Below are 15068 nucleotides of genomic sequence, written 5' to 3' on the forward strand. Positions count from 1 at the left end.
GGTTTAATGGAATAGGGTAGCCTACAGGTCCGTGTATATTTTGGTAATTGGATTTTCTGTTTTTGAATGGGAATTAAAAAACAAAAAACGACTGGTTTATTTGATTTTCGTTTTAAAGCCCAAAACCAACAATTGAAAAACGCAGCATTTTTCTTTCATTTTCATTTTTTAATTACACTTTAAAAAATGAAATTCAAAGTCAACACAAACGAAAAAGCGGACCAAAACCAAGCATTATTCATTATCCTCGCACCGGAAGTTGCCATTCAGACTGCAATAAAGCGCGAATAAAGCGATAATAATGTCTTTGGAGCCCTACTCAGAAATTATTCTAGAATTGGCTAAACAAGGCCTATCATCGTCAGAAATCTCTGCGCGCATTTCAGTGGAAAGTGGGGGCGGAAGAGGATTTTCAGCCCGGAATGTGCGAAAGTACTGTGCTGACAACTGCGTAAACTTGAGGGGGTTGCCCGAGGAACATCTAGAGTTGGAGGTGGCAAAAGCCATAGCCGAGGTATGAAAACTGCACTTGTCTTCTTTGATGGGCCTATGTGCATGTGCAAAGCAATTTATTTCGATTGGTATGGTGAAAGCAGGTCATTTGTTGTTTCTAGACGGGACCAACATTTGGCAGAAGGATGATGAAGGGGTACCTCGCCGTGAAAGGGGTACATGCTGCAGAGACTCGTATAGGATCAGTGCTTAGAACTATACACCGACCTTACAATGAAGCAAGACGCCAGGTAGGCTATACAAATTCAAGATGTTTGAGCGGTGTGTCACTTATCTACTGGCGTACTTCTGTGTCCCTAGGCTACTTTATAACCATCGCAATTACTAAGACATACACTTGTAGATGAAGCTGATGAGAAATCAATTCATGGATCAATGATTATAGTGCGCATAGGATAGCCCTGAAGTGTAAGGTCATCCTGCCTCCCTCCAATGCGCAACCCCACGCTGCCACCCAGTGGCCATATATTATACTGTATATAGGCCTAACATCAGCATCCTTTCTCTGGGGTGGGCCAATGGCCCTAAAACTGAACATGGATCATCCTCTCTCAAGGTTATTCAACAGCAAAATAATTAATGGGCTAAAAAGAGTCCAATTGGCCACATCCAGACTGAGCCTGTAAGTTAAAATAGCCAAGCATGAAACTGACTCAAGTAGGCTAGCCTAAGGTTAGGTGTAGCTGTGTCCGGATCTGTTGAGGATAATGTTGAAGCCTGTTTTGTCACATTATTTTTGTCTTCTTTTAGGGTGCTCGTAACCTCAACCCCATACCATACCAAGCCGACTACATGGGACAGAAGATTCATCTGGACCAGAATGAAAAGTTGCAAATGTTTGGGGTTACACATGTTGTAGCCATTGACGGCTATAGCAAAAAGATTGTTGGTCACTCCACCATGCCCATAAAAAATAACCTTACCATCTATGAAGATGTTTTCAGGTAACATTGTGTAGTTTGTGCACATATAACAGTATTCAATCATTTATATGAGCCAAGCCCGATGCTGGCGAATATCAATATGATATCAAGATTGCGATATGTAGACTGTGATTTTGGATGTCCTACAAAGAAAAGCTGTAGTCCCCTATAACTGACAGGCTCTTATACTCCCACTGGAAATGGTATCCATAAGCGAATGTGACAATATGCTGTCAGCGTAACAGTTAGCCTACTTTATAGCCGAATCATTTACATTTTTAAAAGAATGATTTTGAATGGTTACATATGAAAAGCTTTGCTCAAATTAAAACCAACTTTTTCATCCAATAGGCCTGCAATACTAGCTAATGGGATGTGGGACCAGGTTCGCGTGGACCACGGGAAGGAGTTTTATTTGACGCTCTTCATTCAGGAGCTGCTGTCACCTCATCGCTACACTCAAGAGAGAAGACCTTACTTGCAAACTCCATCCACAAGGGTACAGTTCAGTATGTTCTATAGTTGCTGCACCAACACACACTGTGGCTATCCCTGTTGAAATTATTTGTTAATATGTGTTATTGTTTATTTGAAAACAATAATTTGTTTTAACAGCAGTCTTATTTTTCAGAATTGCAATGCTTTCCAACACACTTACTGTAGAGAAGTCTGCAAAATGTAGTGTAAAAGACATTTTTTCATTTGACCATTGGAATAAATTAATGTTTTTTTCCTCATATTCAGAATCACACAGTTGAACGAATCTGGCCAGAGATAAACAGCCGTGTCAACTACCCCCTGAAGAAAGCCCTTCTGCAGTTGGTGGACCAGGAATTGCTTGACATGGATGACAGTCTTGTCAAATACTGCGTGTCCTGCCTGACTGGTCAGCTGTGCCAGATTGGTGTTACAAGAGTGGTGGAGTCTTGGAATGCTCACCGTATTCCAGGTAAAATAACCAGTATTGCAAACATCAGACGAATTAGAACAGAATAAAAACAGACACACATACAGTAAGTCTCAATGCCAACAGTATCTTTATTTTACAGGAAAAGGAACACCAAACGACTTGGCTGGCAGTGGGTGTCCCAAAAAAATCCCACAGGAGCTGTTGCCTCACTCAGCTGAAGCAGCAGAACTTTACAGACAGCAGCTGGGATCCACCCTAACACCACAATCTACCTTTGGAGTAGATCCATTTTTAACAGAAGAAGACAAACTAATGTCTGAGAACCAGTTTGCAGAACAATATTCTGACATTTCTGAACTGTTGTCTAGAGCAGTCAACAATGATTTCACACCATACAAAGAGGCGCTTCTCTTTCTCATTACCACAACTCGGCGCAATGTGTAAACATTTGTGTTGGGATTTGTAAAAAATGTAAGAATGTAAATGAGTGGAATTAGTGGCAGTGGGCGTATGAACTCTGACCCACCTAAAAAGAATAAAACAAAATAAAAACAAACACTCAGTACTCGGTAAACAAAATAAAAACACTCTGCATCACTCGCTACTCGGTAAACAAAATAAAAATACTTGTTTGCGAGTACCTGTAAACAAATACATATTACTCCTCTTCAAAAAGAGACCTCAGGACAGACAGTGCCTCTGATAGGCCCTTAACTTCAAACATGCTGTCTCCTTCAACACTTCCCCTACATTTTGCACAGGTGTCGGAGTTCCTATGCCACTCCTCCAAACAAGTTTTGCAGCCAATGAGGGTTTGGCAACACTGCGTGAAGATTGGCTCTGTCATCAACTCTAAAACACAAAATGAGAAAGACTTGTCAATTAATGCATTTGTGTCTTCGGTTAAATGTTCTTGGTGTATGGGTTGTGCATTATGTAACAACTTTGTTAATTATAAGAATATCTGTTACTGTACATCACAAAAATAAAGTGGCTGGCACACAGCAAACATTGGTTAGATACTATAAAACACAAGTGTTTATTTGTTAATGAAATTGTGACACACACCATATAAAATAGATCCATTGGGTACTTACTCAAGCAAAAAGCACAAGAGAACCCATGCTTAATGGCCGGTAGCTGTGATTGAGTCAGGGTCAGTCTTTTAACTGCAGCCAGATCGGTGAGCTCCCTGATTGCAGATGTAACATCTGGGAGACTCTGAGATGCAAGAACCAGCTCTTCAATTTTTCCTGTGACCTCGGCAATGCCTCCAACCTCTTCGTTTTTCCTGCTGTTTCACAGAGGATATAACACACACAAAAAATAGAGGTTAGATATGTACTTGATATGGTGAACAGGATTGATGATGGCGGGGTAGAAGCTTAACCTTTGCAAAAAAAAGTATTTGATTTATAAAATAGAGCAGCCATTTAGGAAGTGTATTTGGCAGGATTTCATACTTTAAAAAGGTATACTGTATAAGATTGTGGCCAGCATAGGTATTGCAACTATGCTGCTCATTTAAACTGTGTTGACTATTGCCAATTTTGATCTTTTCATGAATATTACTGAATAATAAACCAATATTTACTAGTATGACCAAAGGACAGCACATCTTGCAATGTCTATTGTTGGAAATTCAAAATGGCAGATCATGGAGAAGATCCGCCTTTTCATGTATGTAAAACGCATTTTTTCCAGTCATAAGGAATATTTAGAATTTAATGGTGGTGGTAAGTATTTGTTAAAAAGGTCACATTTGTGAATGGCCAGGATGAATTCTGGAAATTGACTACTAAAATGTTACATGGTGCACCATTAACCCCTTAATGCGCGCCGTACCTCCAGTGGCACGCTGTAATAGACATTGAAATGTAACTACCATAGCACTACAATACTATGACACAACATAGGCCCTTTAGCAATGCACCACGACTTCGCCATTACCATACTGGTAACAACAAATGTATAAAGCCGCGTCTTAAGGGGTTAAGGGGGACTTTGTTTATTAGTGGCAGACATGGTATAAGGGAATGCAAACCCAATGTATGGTGTGGCCTATACAAAGATGGCAATGGCAAAATTGTCTGAAAAGAGAAGTAAAGATTAATAGGTAACACTTTACTTAAAGCCAACATTGTAAGCGCATTTGTAACGAATTATAACGCACATTATAATTACTTACAACGTATTATGACTACACTCATAATGCTTCATGATGCTTTATATTAACAGTTATGAATAACTATGAATCTAGCTTATAATGCTTTATAAATCCAAGGGTGTCATGAGTGCTCATGACTGGCTATAAACTATAGGCTGCCTGATGGGGCTTATAGTACATTTTGAGTACCCATACCCCTCTATGCACAGACCTGGATGATAAACTGTCATAAGGTCTCATACGATGCTATAATATTTCATGTGAGATCATAAGTCGTCAATGTGTGCTCCAAGTAAAGTGAAGTTCATATGGATGCATCTATAATGCACTGTATAATGCACATCTATAATGCATCATAATGTACTGTAAGCCCCATCAGGCCACCTGTAGTTTATATCCAGTCATGAGCACGCATAATACCCTTGGATTTATAAAGTGCTATAAGCTAGATGCATGGTTATTCATTACTGTTAACATAATAAAGCATCATGAAACATCATCAGTGTAGTCGTAATGCGTTGTGTGTAATTATAATGTGCATTATAATTTCAGTTTATGGAGTATGGCGTGCTCTTATCCAGATAGTTTGTTGGCTTCTTGGGTTTGGGTGCTCTTTAGTCCAAGGTATAGTACTTAAAGGAGCAAAAAATGAGAATAAATTCTCTGACTAAGGCACTTCAAATTAAAATGTCTTAATTGAAATTACAGGTCCTACAGATGGTGTAACTTCAATCTGCTCATTACCGTGCCGTGCCGCGACAGCGTACCGTGATCATTACACCCTGTGGCCATTCGGAATGCGGGGGGCAGTATAGCACCGCTTTTGCAGAGCAGCGTCTGCCTGTGTCTGTGGTCCGTTTGTGCTTCCGTCCTTGCCCGTCCCCCAGTTTTAGTAGTAGTAGAAATACAGTCAGCAAATTGCATGTTTTATTTAGCATTGGGCATTTGATAGGGCATTTGATAATAACACAAGTGTGAGCCCTAAACAAGACCACAATGTGAATTTAAACTCGACTTTTTTTCTGTCTTGCATTCACCGTCTCCCAATCCGTCTCTATTTCAGCGCTATTCAAGCCAGGAACGGGTATCCTCAGGATACAGAGTTTGCATACCTACTACAATTTGAACCGGTAAAGACAATTAAAACCGACTCAATCAGACAGGAACACCATTGTAATTAAGTGTGTCCCGTAACGCCAGCATGAGAGAGATCGAATTTTAAATTTGGCGACGACATTGTGTTGCACGTAACATTGGGCATTTGATAATAACACACGCGCGAGCCCTAAACAAGACCGCCAGTCGACGGTGTTTTGTTTTTATTATTCTGCATTCATGCCAGGAACGGATTGTGAACACTTATGACCGCTTCTTTGGAGGCTGGATAACCTGTCACACCACGACGTGTCACAAAAGGCTGTGCACTGCCTTTTTAAAAAAAAAAAAACCACACAGCAGTCGTATTGTCACGGGGGTGACAAACTTGGACTAACTGTTATTCTCACTGATTGCAAATGTTTGCAGGTGCCAATGGGAAGAGGGAGAAAGGTGATTGGGTGTACGGGGTGGGTATGGGCTTTTTGAATGCAGGTGGCAAGATGGCGAGGAGGATCCGGAGGAGGACGAGACGCACAGCTACCGCACAAGAGAAGGGTCGGAGAGACTACCGCGGCCGGGGGGGCAGCCTTGGGAGGGGGGTGAGCTGCACGCCGGTATCCGGATGGGGCCAGGAGAAGATGGGGCACGCGTTCGGTCCTTTGGACGACACAAGCAACAGACGACTACGAATGGCGCGGACGGCATATTGCCTGAACGAGGTTTGCGGCCAGAGTCACGAAGAGGTTGCGTTGGAAAGCTGGTGGTGGAGGACGCTCACCCCCGAAGTTAAGTGCCACGCCTGGTCACCATAGCCTTCACCTTGAAGCCTCCTCCCCGCTGTGTGCGCTGCCCCTGGCCCGCTCTGTCTGTCACTCACTCACTCTCTCACTCCCGGACCCAGCGAATGCACGATCGGAAAAGACTTTTTGCGCAGCGAGGATGGCCACCCCTACACCATCGTTTTATGTGTGCTGTGTTGGTTGCTGTGCTGCTCACGTGTGCTCCTTTAAATAAGTAGCTTAGTTACTCGTGCTGTGTAGGCATATTTTATTCACAATTGGTGATGGGAGTTAGCATCCCCCTGTGCGTTATTCATACGAATTCAGAGACTGGAAGCCTGTTTACCCTTCTCCTATCTCCACCAGCTGATCCGCCTCCGCGTGCCCAGACGAGCCAGGTGGCCCCGCCCAACCTGTCGGAGGCTACGATGCGCACGGACCGAGTGAGAGGTTTGAGGTGCTGATCAGAGACATTGGACCCCGCGGACAGAGAACTGGTTACACATCCACACACACGCGCGCGCACACACACACATGCATACAGAACTATGTCTCCAAATAGAAACTAGACTGCCTGTGCAGTCGCCTTCGACTGCTTAAGGTATATCCCCGAAACGCGACGCTTCCAGTCCCCAATCATTCCTACCACTCCCGTCCACCTTTTCATGAACGTTTATGATAAATACAAAATATAAAATAAATATATTTAATATCTAGTAGATCTATGACGTGCAGAGGCTTAAAACCAAATGACTATTGTGAAAATGAAGGAAAAAATGGGGCAAATGGTAACACTGTTTTAATGGTTCACTATTACAGTGGATATACCACATTAGGTACAGTGTAATAACCAGTGTAACAATATTTAATACCACGTCATACCAGTGTGACACCATGTACCAATTTTGTACTTATATCATGTAGGCTATTTGTGTGTAAGTGGTATTACATGGTATTGCATATTTGTACACTGGTATTACACTAGTATTACATGGTATTACATATTGTTACACTGGTTATTACACTGTACCTGGTATTGCCTATTTTTACACTGGTATTACACTAGTATTACATGGTATTAAATATTGTTACACTGGTTATTACACTGTAGGCCTACCTGAAATGGTGAACCATTAAATTAAGGAGTTACCGGGCAAATCAATCCACCCAGTCAGAAGTTATGGGCCAAATAAAAATTCCACCATTTTGAAAGTGTTGACCTCCTAACTCGAATCAGTTCATGAACCTACCCTGCAGCATTCACACACCAAATCTGGGACAAATCCATCCACCCGGTCAGAAGTAATGGGCCAAACAAAAATTCGGCCATCTTGAATTCGGCCATCTTGAAATTGTTGACCTCCAAACTCGAATCAGTTCATGAACCTACCCTAGAACATTCACACACCAAATCTGGGACAAATCCATCCACCCGGTCAGAAGTTATGGACCAAACAAAAATTCGGCCATCTTGAATTCGGCCATCTTTAAAGTGTTAACCTCCAAACTCTAATCAGTTCATGAACCCACCGTAGGGCATTCACACACCAAATCTGGGACAAATCCATCCACCCGGTCAGAAGTTATGGACCAAACAAAAATTCGGCCATCTTGAATTCGGCCATCTTGAAAGTGTTAACCTCCAAACTGTAATCAGATCATGAACCCACCCTAGAGCATTCACACACCAAATCTGGGACAAATCCATCCACCCGGTCAGAAGTAATGGGCCAAACAAAAATTCGGCCATCTTAAATTCGGCCATCCTGAAATTGTTGACCTCCAAACTCGAATCAGTTCATGAACCTACCCTAGAACATTCACACACCAAATCTGGGACAAATCCATCCCCCCGGTCAGAAGTTATGGGCCAAACAAAAATTCGGCCATCTTGAATTCGGCCATCTTGAAAGTGTTAACCTCCAAACTGTAATCAGTTCATGAACCCACCCTAGAGCATTCACACACCAAATCTGGGACAAATCCATCCACCCGGTCAGAAGTAATGGGCCAAACAAAAATTCGGCCATCTTGAATTCGGCCATCTTGAAATTGTTGACCTCCAAACTCGAATCAGTTCATGAACCTGCCCTAGAGCATTCACACACCAAATCTGGGACAAATCCAAACATCCGTTCAAAAGTTATCGCGTTAACACGAAAGACCTTACGCGGCGGCGGCGGCGGACGCGGCGGCGGACGCGGCGGACGCGGCGGCGGCGGCGGTGCACGCAAAACCATTACATCCCCGACGCTCCGCGTTTCGGGGATATAAATAAATACTTGATTTAAATGACTTTGTTGTCTTGGTGTTTCCTGATGTGTACAATGCTCCTCGGGGTAGTTGGTATTAAGTGGGGGTGCCGCTGTCAAACGCGCACCCCCCACCTGTGACAGTATGATAAGTGTTAAGATAAGTGTGAAATTCTTTTTTTTTTTTTTGCTTAGGCCTATTTTTTTTGGCAAACGAATTCATTAATAGGCCTAATTACTTCTATTGTTAAGGCGGCTACATAGTATAATTTGTTTTCATTATTTCATAATTGTTGTTGGTGGTAAGCCTATATAGGCTACTATATAGGCTATTTTTAATTAGGCTAGTTGAATGATTCAACCAACCGCCCGAATTTAATTAAAATATTTGGCTATAGGCTACTTTCGATTCGATTGTGTGTGCTCTTCTTAAAACCTGATTTTAATATGGCAACCAAGCATAGGCCGTACACATTGTGAGGGACTAAACAAGTGCGTCCAATGCGAATACTCCCTCTTGTGTTGTTGGAGAGAGAGAGAGCTCTTTTGTGTGCGTGTGGGTGTTTAATCACCCCCTCCCCCACAGACAAACATTCACTCCGTCACACAGTTGAAGACTGTAGTTAGTTGACATCTATGTAAGCGCCCCTCCAGGCGTCTGCCTGTGTTTGTGCTTCCGTGCTTGTCCATCCCCCAGTTTTAGTAGTAGTAGAAATACAGTCAGCAAATTGCACGTTTTATTTAGCATTGGGCATTTGATAGGGCATTTGATAATAACACAAGTGTGAGCCCTAAACAAGACCACCATGTGAATTTAAACTCGACTTTTTTCTGTCTTTCATTCACCATCTCCCAATCCAGTTTGCATAGGCCTACCTACAATTAAATTAAATAAAAAAGACGTTTTTAAAAAAAAATAAAAAAAATATTATTATTATTAGTGCTTGTGGACACTTGTGAACTATGACTCCTTCTTCGGAGGCTGGATAACCTGTCACACCACGAGCTCTTTTGTGTGCGTGTAGGGGTTTAATCACCCCCTCCCCCACAGACAAACATTCATAGCGTCACACAGTTGAAGACTGTAGTCAGTTGAAATTTATGTAAGCACCCCTCCAAGCCGTGTGAGTTTAACAGTTTGCGGCCAAGAGTTTTTTTTTCACGAGCGCGCGCGCACGCACGCACGCACGCACGCACACACACACACACACACACACACACACACACACACACGAGAGATGCAAGGCAGAGTATGGATATTGTTTCAAAAGTTTGAATGTTTATTTGTTGTGATGTTACAAATAGCAATAAAAACATAGATCAATAAAAAGGCGTTCAAAAAATCAAACTATGCCTAAATCCTTACAAAGTCTTTTAAGTGTCCAGGTGTAGGCCTAGCCTAGCCTACTTCAATGTCCTTACTCCCGTGTCCATACTGTAAATCCCATGGTGCAAAAAGTGCAGTTGGCTAGTGACTCAACAAGGGTGGCAGCAACGCAGTCTGGTCTTGATTCAGAATTCACTCAGGACAAAGGCGGCATTCAAAAAAAATCTAAGTAGGCTATGCCTAAAAATAAATCCTTACAAAGTCTTTTAAGTGTCCAGTCACCTGGATAGGCCTACAGTCATCGACCAAATCATCGATCTAGGTGGTGAGCCCACTGGTAGGTGAAGGGAAAGAGCGCACTACTGCACAAACAACAGGCCGAGTCGCAGGAGACACAGCGAAAGGGACGGAACGCAATTCTGGTTAAGCCGGGCAGAAAGGATGTTTTCTGCTGTCTTTATCTGCAGTGTAGCCTACATTAGGCAACTTGTAAAGGCTGCTGTGTAGGCATTGTCTACTAAAACTCTGTATACTTGTAAAATAAATGTACACTCTTACTGAAATGTCAAGTTTAGCCTACGTTTATTTGTCTATACACAGAATTAAAAATCAATAGGCCTACAATAAAAACAATATGAGGTAATAAAAGAGTATGACGTGTGTGCATCCGTTTTTTGTTCAACATTGTTCAACATTGTCATAAGATGGTGCGGAGAACCAGGTAAAGACCACAAATGCCCAGACGCTAACCAGACATGGATACCAAATTATTTCTATTTATTTATTATATTTTTAGGCTTAAACATATGTTAGCCTACTAAATATTGAAAGAAGGAAAAGAAAAGACAGACACGTCGAGGCTACTGGTCGTAGCCTATTACAGCAAATCGAACATGCGCTTTATGCACACATAGCAATAAAGTAAAAGGAATTCAACTTCGGAGCGCAGTGGGTTTCGTGGGTCCGGGGGGGTGGTGATGGCACGTTTGGTGTCTTTCCACCACCCCTGCACGGAGAGTGCATGGATGGAAAGCATATCCATAAAGCATCTGCATTCCTTCTGGAAGAATTAGGCTACAAAGAGCTGGTTACAATTTCAGTAGGCTATTATTTCCATAAAGGAATCGAATAGCCTAATTGTCATAACAAAAGTTGCAGTTTCAGTCAAATAGCTCATATTAAGTGGGGGACGAGTAATATTTCATAAGCATATTTTAGTTCATATATTATGTCATTCATTCTGCAAAAATGAGTATATTTTTCTCTCAAAAAATGACATTGGTTTCAATGAGGGCACTCTTGTTCTGGCAGGGACTCGCTTTTCGGCACGACAGTGCCCACGCGTTATCTTCTCTCCCAAGACCCGCCAGTTGCTTACAAGTCAATTTGAGCACGAAAACAGCAAAGACAATGTGATATTTCATTCAAATAGGGCCTACACACTCCAAATAAAACATTGGTCGGAGGGATTTTCAACCGGACCGCAGCGCGAGCAGACAGTCAGTGTGAAAAGCCAACTCTACCGGGAAAATCGCCGCTCGCTTACCATCAGTGCGCGAGCCCTGAAAATCGCAGCTCGCTTACCATCAGTGCGCGAGCTCTCGAAACAGTGAAGTGGCATATCGCAACAGCACATGCGGATCAGCCAAATCATATGCAACAAAGTCGCCAACAAAGCCTATGCTATGGCTGTTGTTTAAAATAGGCATTGGATTGCCAACCGTCCCTTGTATTAAGAAACAAACGTATGGATATGAGCTGACATGGGACTCAATGTCGTTCAAATGCAGGGAATTGCATCTGTTTTTTTCCCTTTTGTATTCGTTTGCGTAATTATAGTTTTTCTGTGCGTTCCGGGACCTCTGTCCAACTCACCGTCGCTGTGATGTCATATGTTTTTTGCGTTCCGGTACCTTGTGATTTACAAATTAAGCATTGATTACGGAAGTGTAGGTTAGGTTATCGCCCCAGCTGTTGGCGATGTAAGATAAATAGCCAACGCTTAAACACTCAAACGCGGCGCTGTAGGTTACTGCAGTGAGGTTTAGGCCCCCTATTGCACTCTCCATAATTTTTACGAAATGAAAAAAGTATCCACATCCAGATAACAAGTTTGAAGTTGCAATATTAGACGTTTCAAATCTTGCGATGCGAGAATCGGTATCGGGGCTTGTGGCTTCAATTTACGTCTACACATAGGCTAGAGCTTGCACATTAATAGCAATTCATCCGATCATCATAAAAAAAAGAAAAGAAAATTCATTAGGCTATTTATTCTTTTTATGACTCTTCTTACTTCCTGGAGGTGTTCTCACACAATTTAATTAGGCATGTCGTTATCCGCTGAATCGGTGCGTGCTGGTGAATATGAGCATATTAATATGCCGTCAACATTGTCTAAAATATTCCATATGGTAATAAATGTTGCCAACACATTTGCGCTTCTTCACCACTCTGTGCTATGGTTATCTGATATGAACAAGAGAGAGAGAGTGAGAGAGAGAAAGAGAGAGAGAGTGTGTGTGTATGTGTATGTGTATGTGTATGTGTGCGCGCCCGTGTGTGCGTGTGAGTGAATGGGTATTGAGCGAGCGCTCCCAAGTGCCACCCGGCGGTTGTTTGGGTACACTGCAGCTAGGCCCGGTACGTACCGAGGTGGATGACGTGGCATTACCTCGGTAAAGGGTGTGCATTGTAGGGGGACCGACTGTACATGGACATATTAAAAACAAGGCCCACGCGTAGCGAGTGCCTTCTTCACTGCCCTGAAGAAGGCACTCATGCCGCTACGCGTGGGCATTGTTATAAATGCGCTCATAATGCGCTATAGATATGGGCTTCATAGAAAGTGTTACCGATTAATCTAACAGAAAAAAAATAAAGCAACAAAGAGGAGCAGAGTTCAGTGTAAATGAGCCTACCTCATTCTCCTCCTCTTGGTGCCCTGCAGGTCTGTGAAGTCTTTTTCTGGGACAGCAAGAACTTTTCTGGCATTTTGTCTCCAATAAGGTGACCCTTGGAGTAGGAGTGGAGGCCAGGAGAAAACATTTCAGTTGAAGTGGATCACTCATTCAAAATCAAAAGCACAAACTCAAAACAGAGAAGCATAATGTATGTTACCCACCTGTTGTTCCCTCCGATTCCACAATAGCATTCCCCTGAGAATCCGTCAAAACCAAATTCTCCGGACTCCCAATGGCTTCCTTCACTTTGGCAGCGATCCCCTGAAGAGAGGCCTCAGCTTCCGAAAATCTCACCATGACCATCCTGCTCACACTGAGCTTGCCGCTAAGTGCCTCAGCAAGGTACACGGATCTGGATAAATTAAACAAGTACAAATGATAAGTAACAGACGGGCCAATGAAGACCCAGGGGAAACAGGTGGTTTAAATACACAGGGAGGGGTAATCAAAACAGGTGAGAGACAGGTTTCAAAATTAAACACAAACCAAATTCCCACGGAATATGTCAGACCGCATGGCAAGATAGGGCATATCACACAAGACATAAAAGGGAAACATAAACAAACCAATGGTTTTGGAATCTAGGCCTATTGGTAGAAGAATTCAAGTGCTCAGTAGCCTACTTCAATACAATTACATGCCTTTTTCCACTAGGCCACTTATGTCAACAATAACAAGATCAGAGATCAGTATCTAGTCTACAAACAAAAGCATGGGTAATGGTGCTTGTGTACAACCTATTATAGGCTACATAAGCTTATCATTTCATAGGTGACTTAAAAGTTACCTTTGAAACGTTTTGTTTGAGGCTCTGGGGAGAGCAGCGGCACCCAGCAGTGAGCCACTGGTCACTGTACTACTAGTCGGAGGCCTTGAGAAGGCAAAGCGTTGCCCCGTACTTGATCCTGGGGCGGCGACATCGTCCTCCCCGTGAACTTCATAATGCCCCCTTGGACACAGGTCCAGTGAGCTGAACATTCCTGACGAATCGCTGGCAAATATCGCCACATTAGCGTCGTCTGTAAGGTACAGACTGTCAACGGAGACCTAAAAACACAAAAGTCAAATACAATTAGCCAACTAGGCCTAATATTAGCGGCATCACACGTTTCAAAACCATTTATTCAATGTGATGAGGGTAGCGATCCGAACTAACTGGCCAAAACTTTTAATTATTTCTACTTGAGTTGAAAAAAGAGCTACCATGGCGAACACAGTAGGCTAGGCTAAAGGCTCTGATATTACTATCATTAGGCATATAATTATTCGTAGTATTGGTGGTATAGTGGGTGGTAGTTTACTTACCTGGAAGATCCTGCTCAACTTGAGGACCGTCATGTCCTCTTCACGCAAGCTTACCCGCTTACTCTTCCTGAATAAATTGTACTGAACTTGATCCATATTTCTCCAACTCCTGCTGTAGTCGTCGATGCTATGCTAGTCCTTCTTCAGTCGCGGTTGGACCAGAGCCATTGATAAGAAAGAGTTGTGTATATCCCATTGGCATACGTGGGCAAGGGGCGGGGTCTATTTTCCGTGTCATGGCTCCTCCCTGTAGACTTCAAGAAGTTCCATATCCGGAAGTGGGCTCCGTAGACTTTCGTTTGACTGTCGACACCTTTCTCGGTAAGTTGATAAATGGGAGAACAAATCGAAATGTTTTCTGTGTTTCAGTATCCGTTGTCTAAAGTATAGCCTTCAATTATGTAATTGCATGTGGTTTGCATGAAAATTGCGATGTCGATGTTAAAGACGAACGCTGTTTAGGAATGAATAACCACTTCTGGTAGCTTAAGTTAGCATAGCGGCTTGGCTCCGGTCCAATTTCACAAGTGGCTACGTTACAATCCTATACAATGCGCTACTATCTGTATCATAAACGACTGTGTTTTCTACCTCTCACATTCATATAACGCCATATTACCCGTGTACATTCGTGGTTTGATCTTCCCAGCTATTTGAATGCATGTAGCTGCATGTGGTTAGCGTAGCGAGTAAGCATTTACGTGTGGATGTGTTGGCTAGCTACAAAAAATACAATTGAGTCCCGAATATTAAAGTACTGAAGTTGATGACCCCAGGTATTTCAGAAACCGAGAAATATATATTTCTGTTGAGTAAACCATCGATGTTTGC

General features: G+C 42.6%; 2 protein-coding genes across 2 annotated transcripts; one reads left to right on the forward strand and one right to left on the reverse strand.

Annotated features, from left to right (window-relative positions):
* The first annotated feature begins 579 nt into the window (after window positions 1-579).
* Window positions 580-3113, forward strand: LOC134460390 (uncharacterized). The gene is made up of 5 exons (XM_063212818.1): window positions 580-743; window positions 1264-1457; window positions 1788-1935; window positions 2181-2385; window positions 2486-3113. The coding sequence occupies exons 1-5, from the start codon at window positions 639-641 to the stop codon at window positions 2788-2790; spliced, it is 957 nt and encodes a 318-aa protein (XP_063068888.1). The 5' UTR covers window positions 580-638; the 3' UTR covers window positions 2791-3113.
* Window positions 3005-14359, reverse strand: LOC134459608 (uncharacterized). Its single transcript, XM_063211957.1, has 6 exons — window positions 14238-14359; window positions 13720-13979; window positions 13094-13284; window positions 12891-12984; window positions 3444-3640; window positions 3005-3198 (listed from the first exon to the last, which is right to left on the reverse strand). The coding sequence occupies exons 1-6, from the start codon at window positions 14331-14333 to the stop codon at window positions 3005-3007; spliced, it is 1032 nt and encodes a 343-aa protein (XP_063068027.1). The 5' UTR covers window positions 14334-14359.
* Between the last annotated feature and the right edge of the window lie 709 nt (window positions 14360-15068).

This window comes from Engraulis encrasicolus, chromosome 12, assembly GCF_034702125.1.
Source record: "Engraulis encrasicolus isolate BLACKSEA-1 chromosome 12, IST_EnEncr_1.0, whole genome shotgun sequence".
Lineage (NCBI taxonomy): Eukaryota > Metazoa > Chordata > Actinopteri > Clupeiformes > Engraulidae > Engraulis > Engraulis encrasicolus.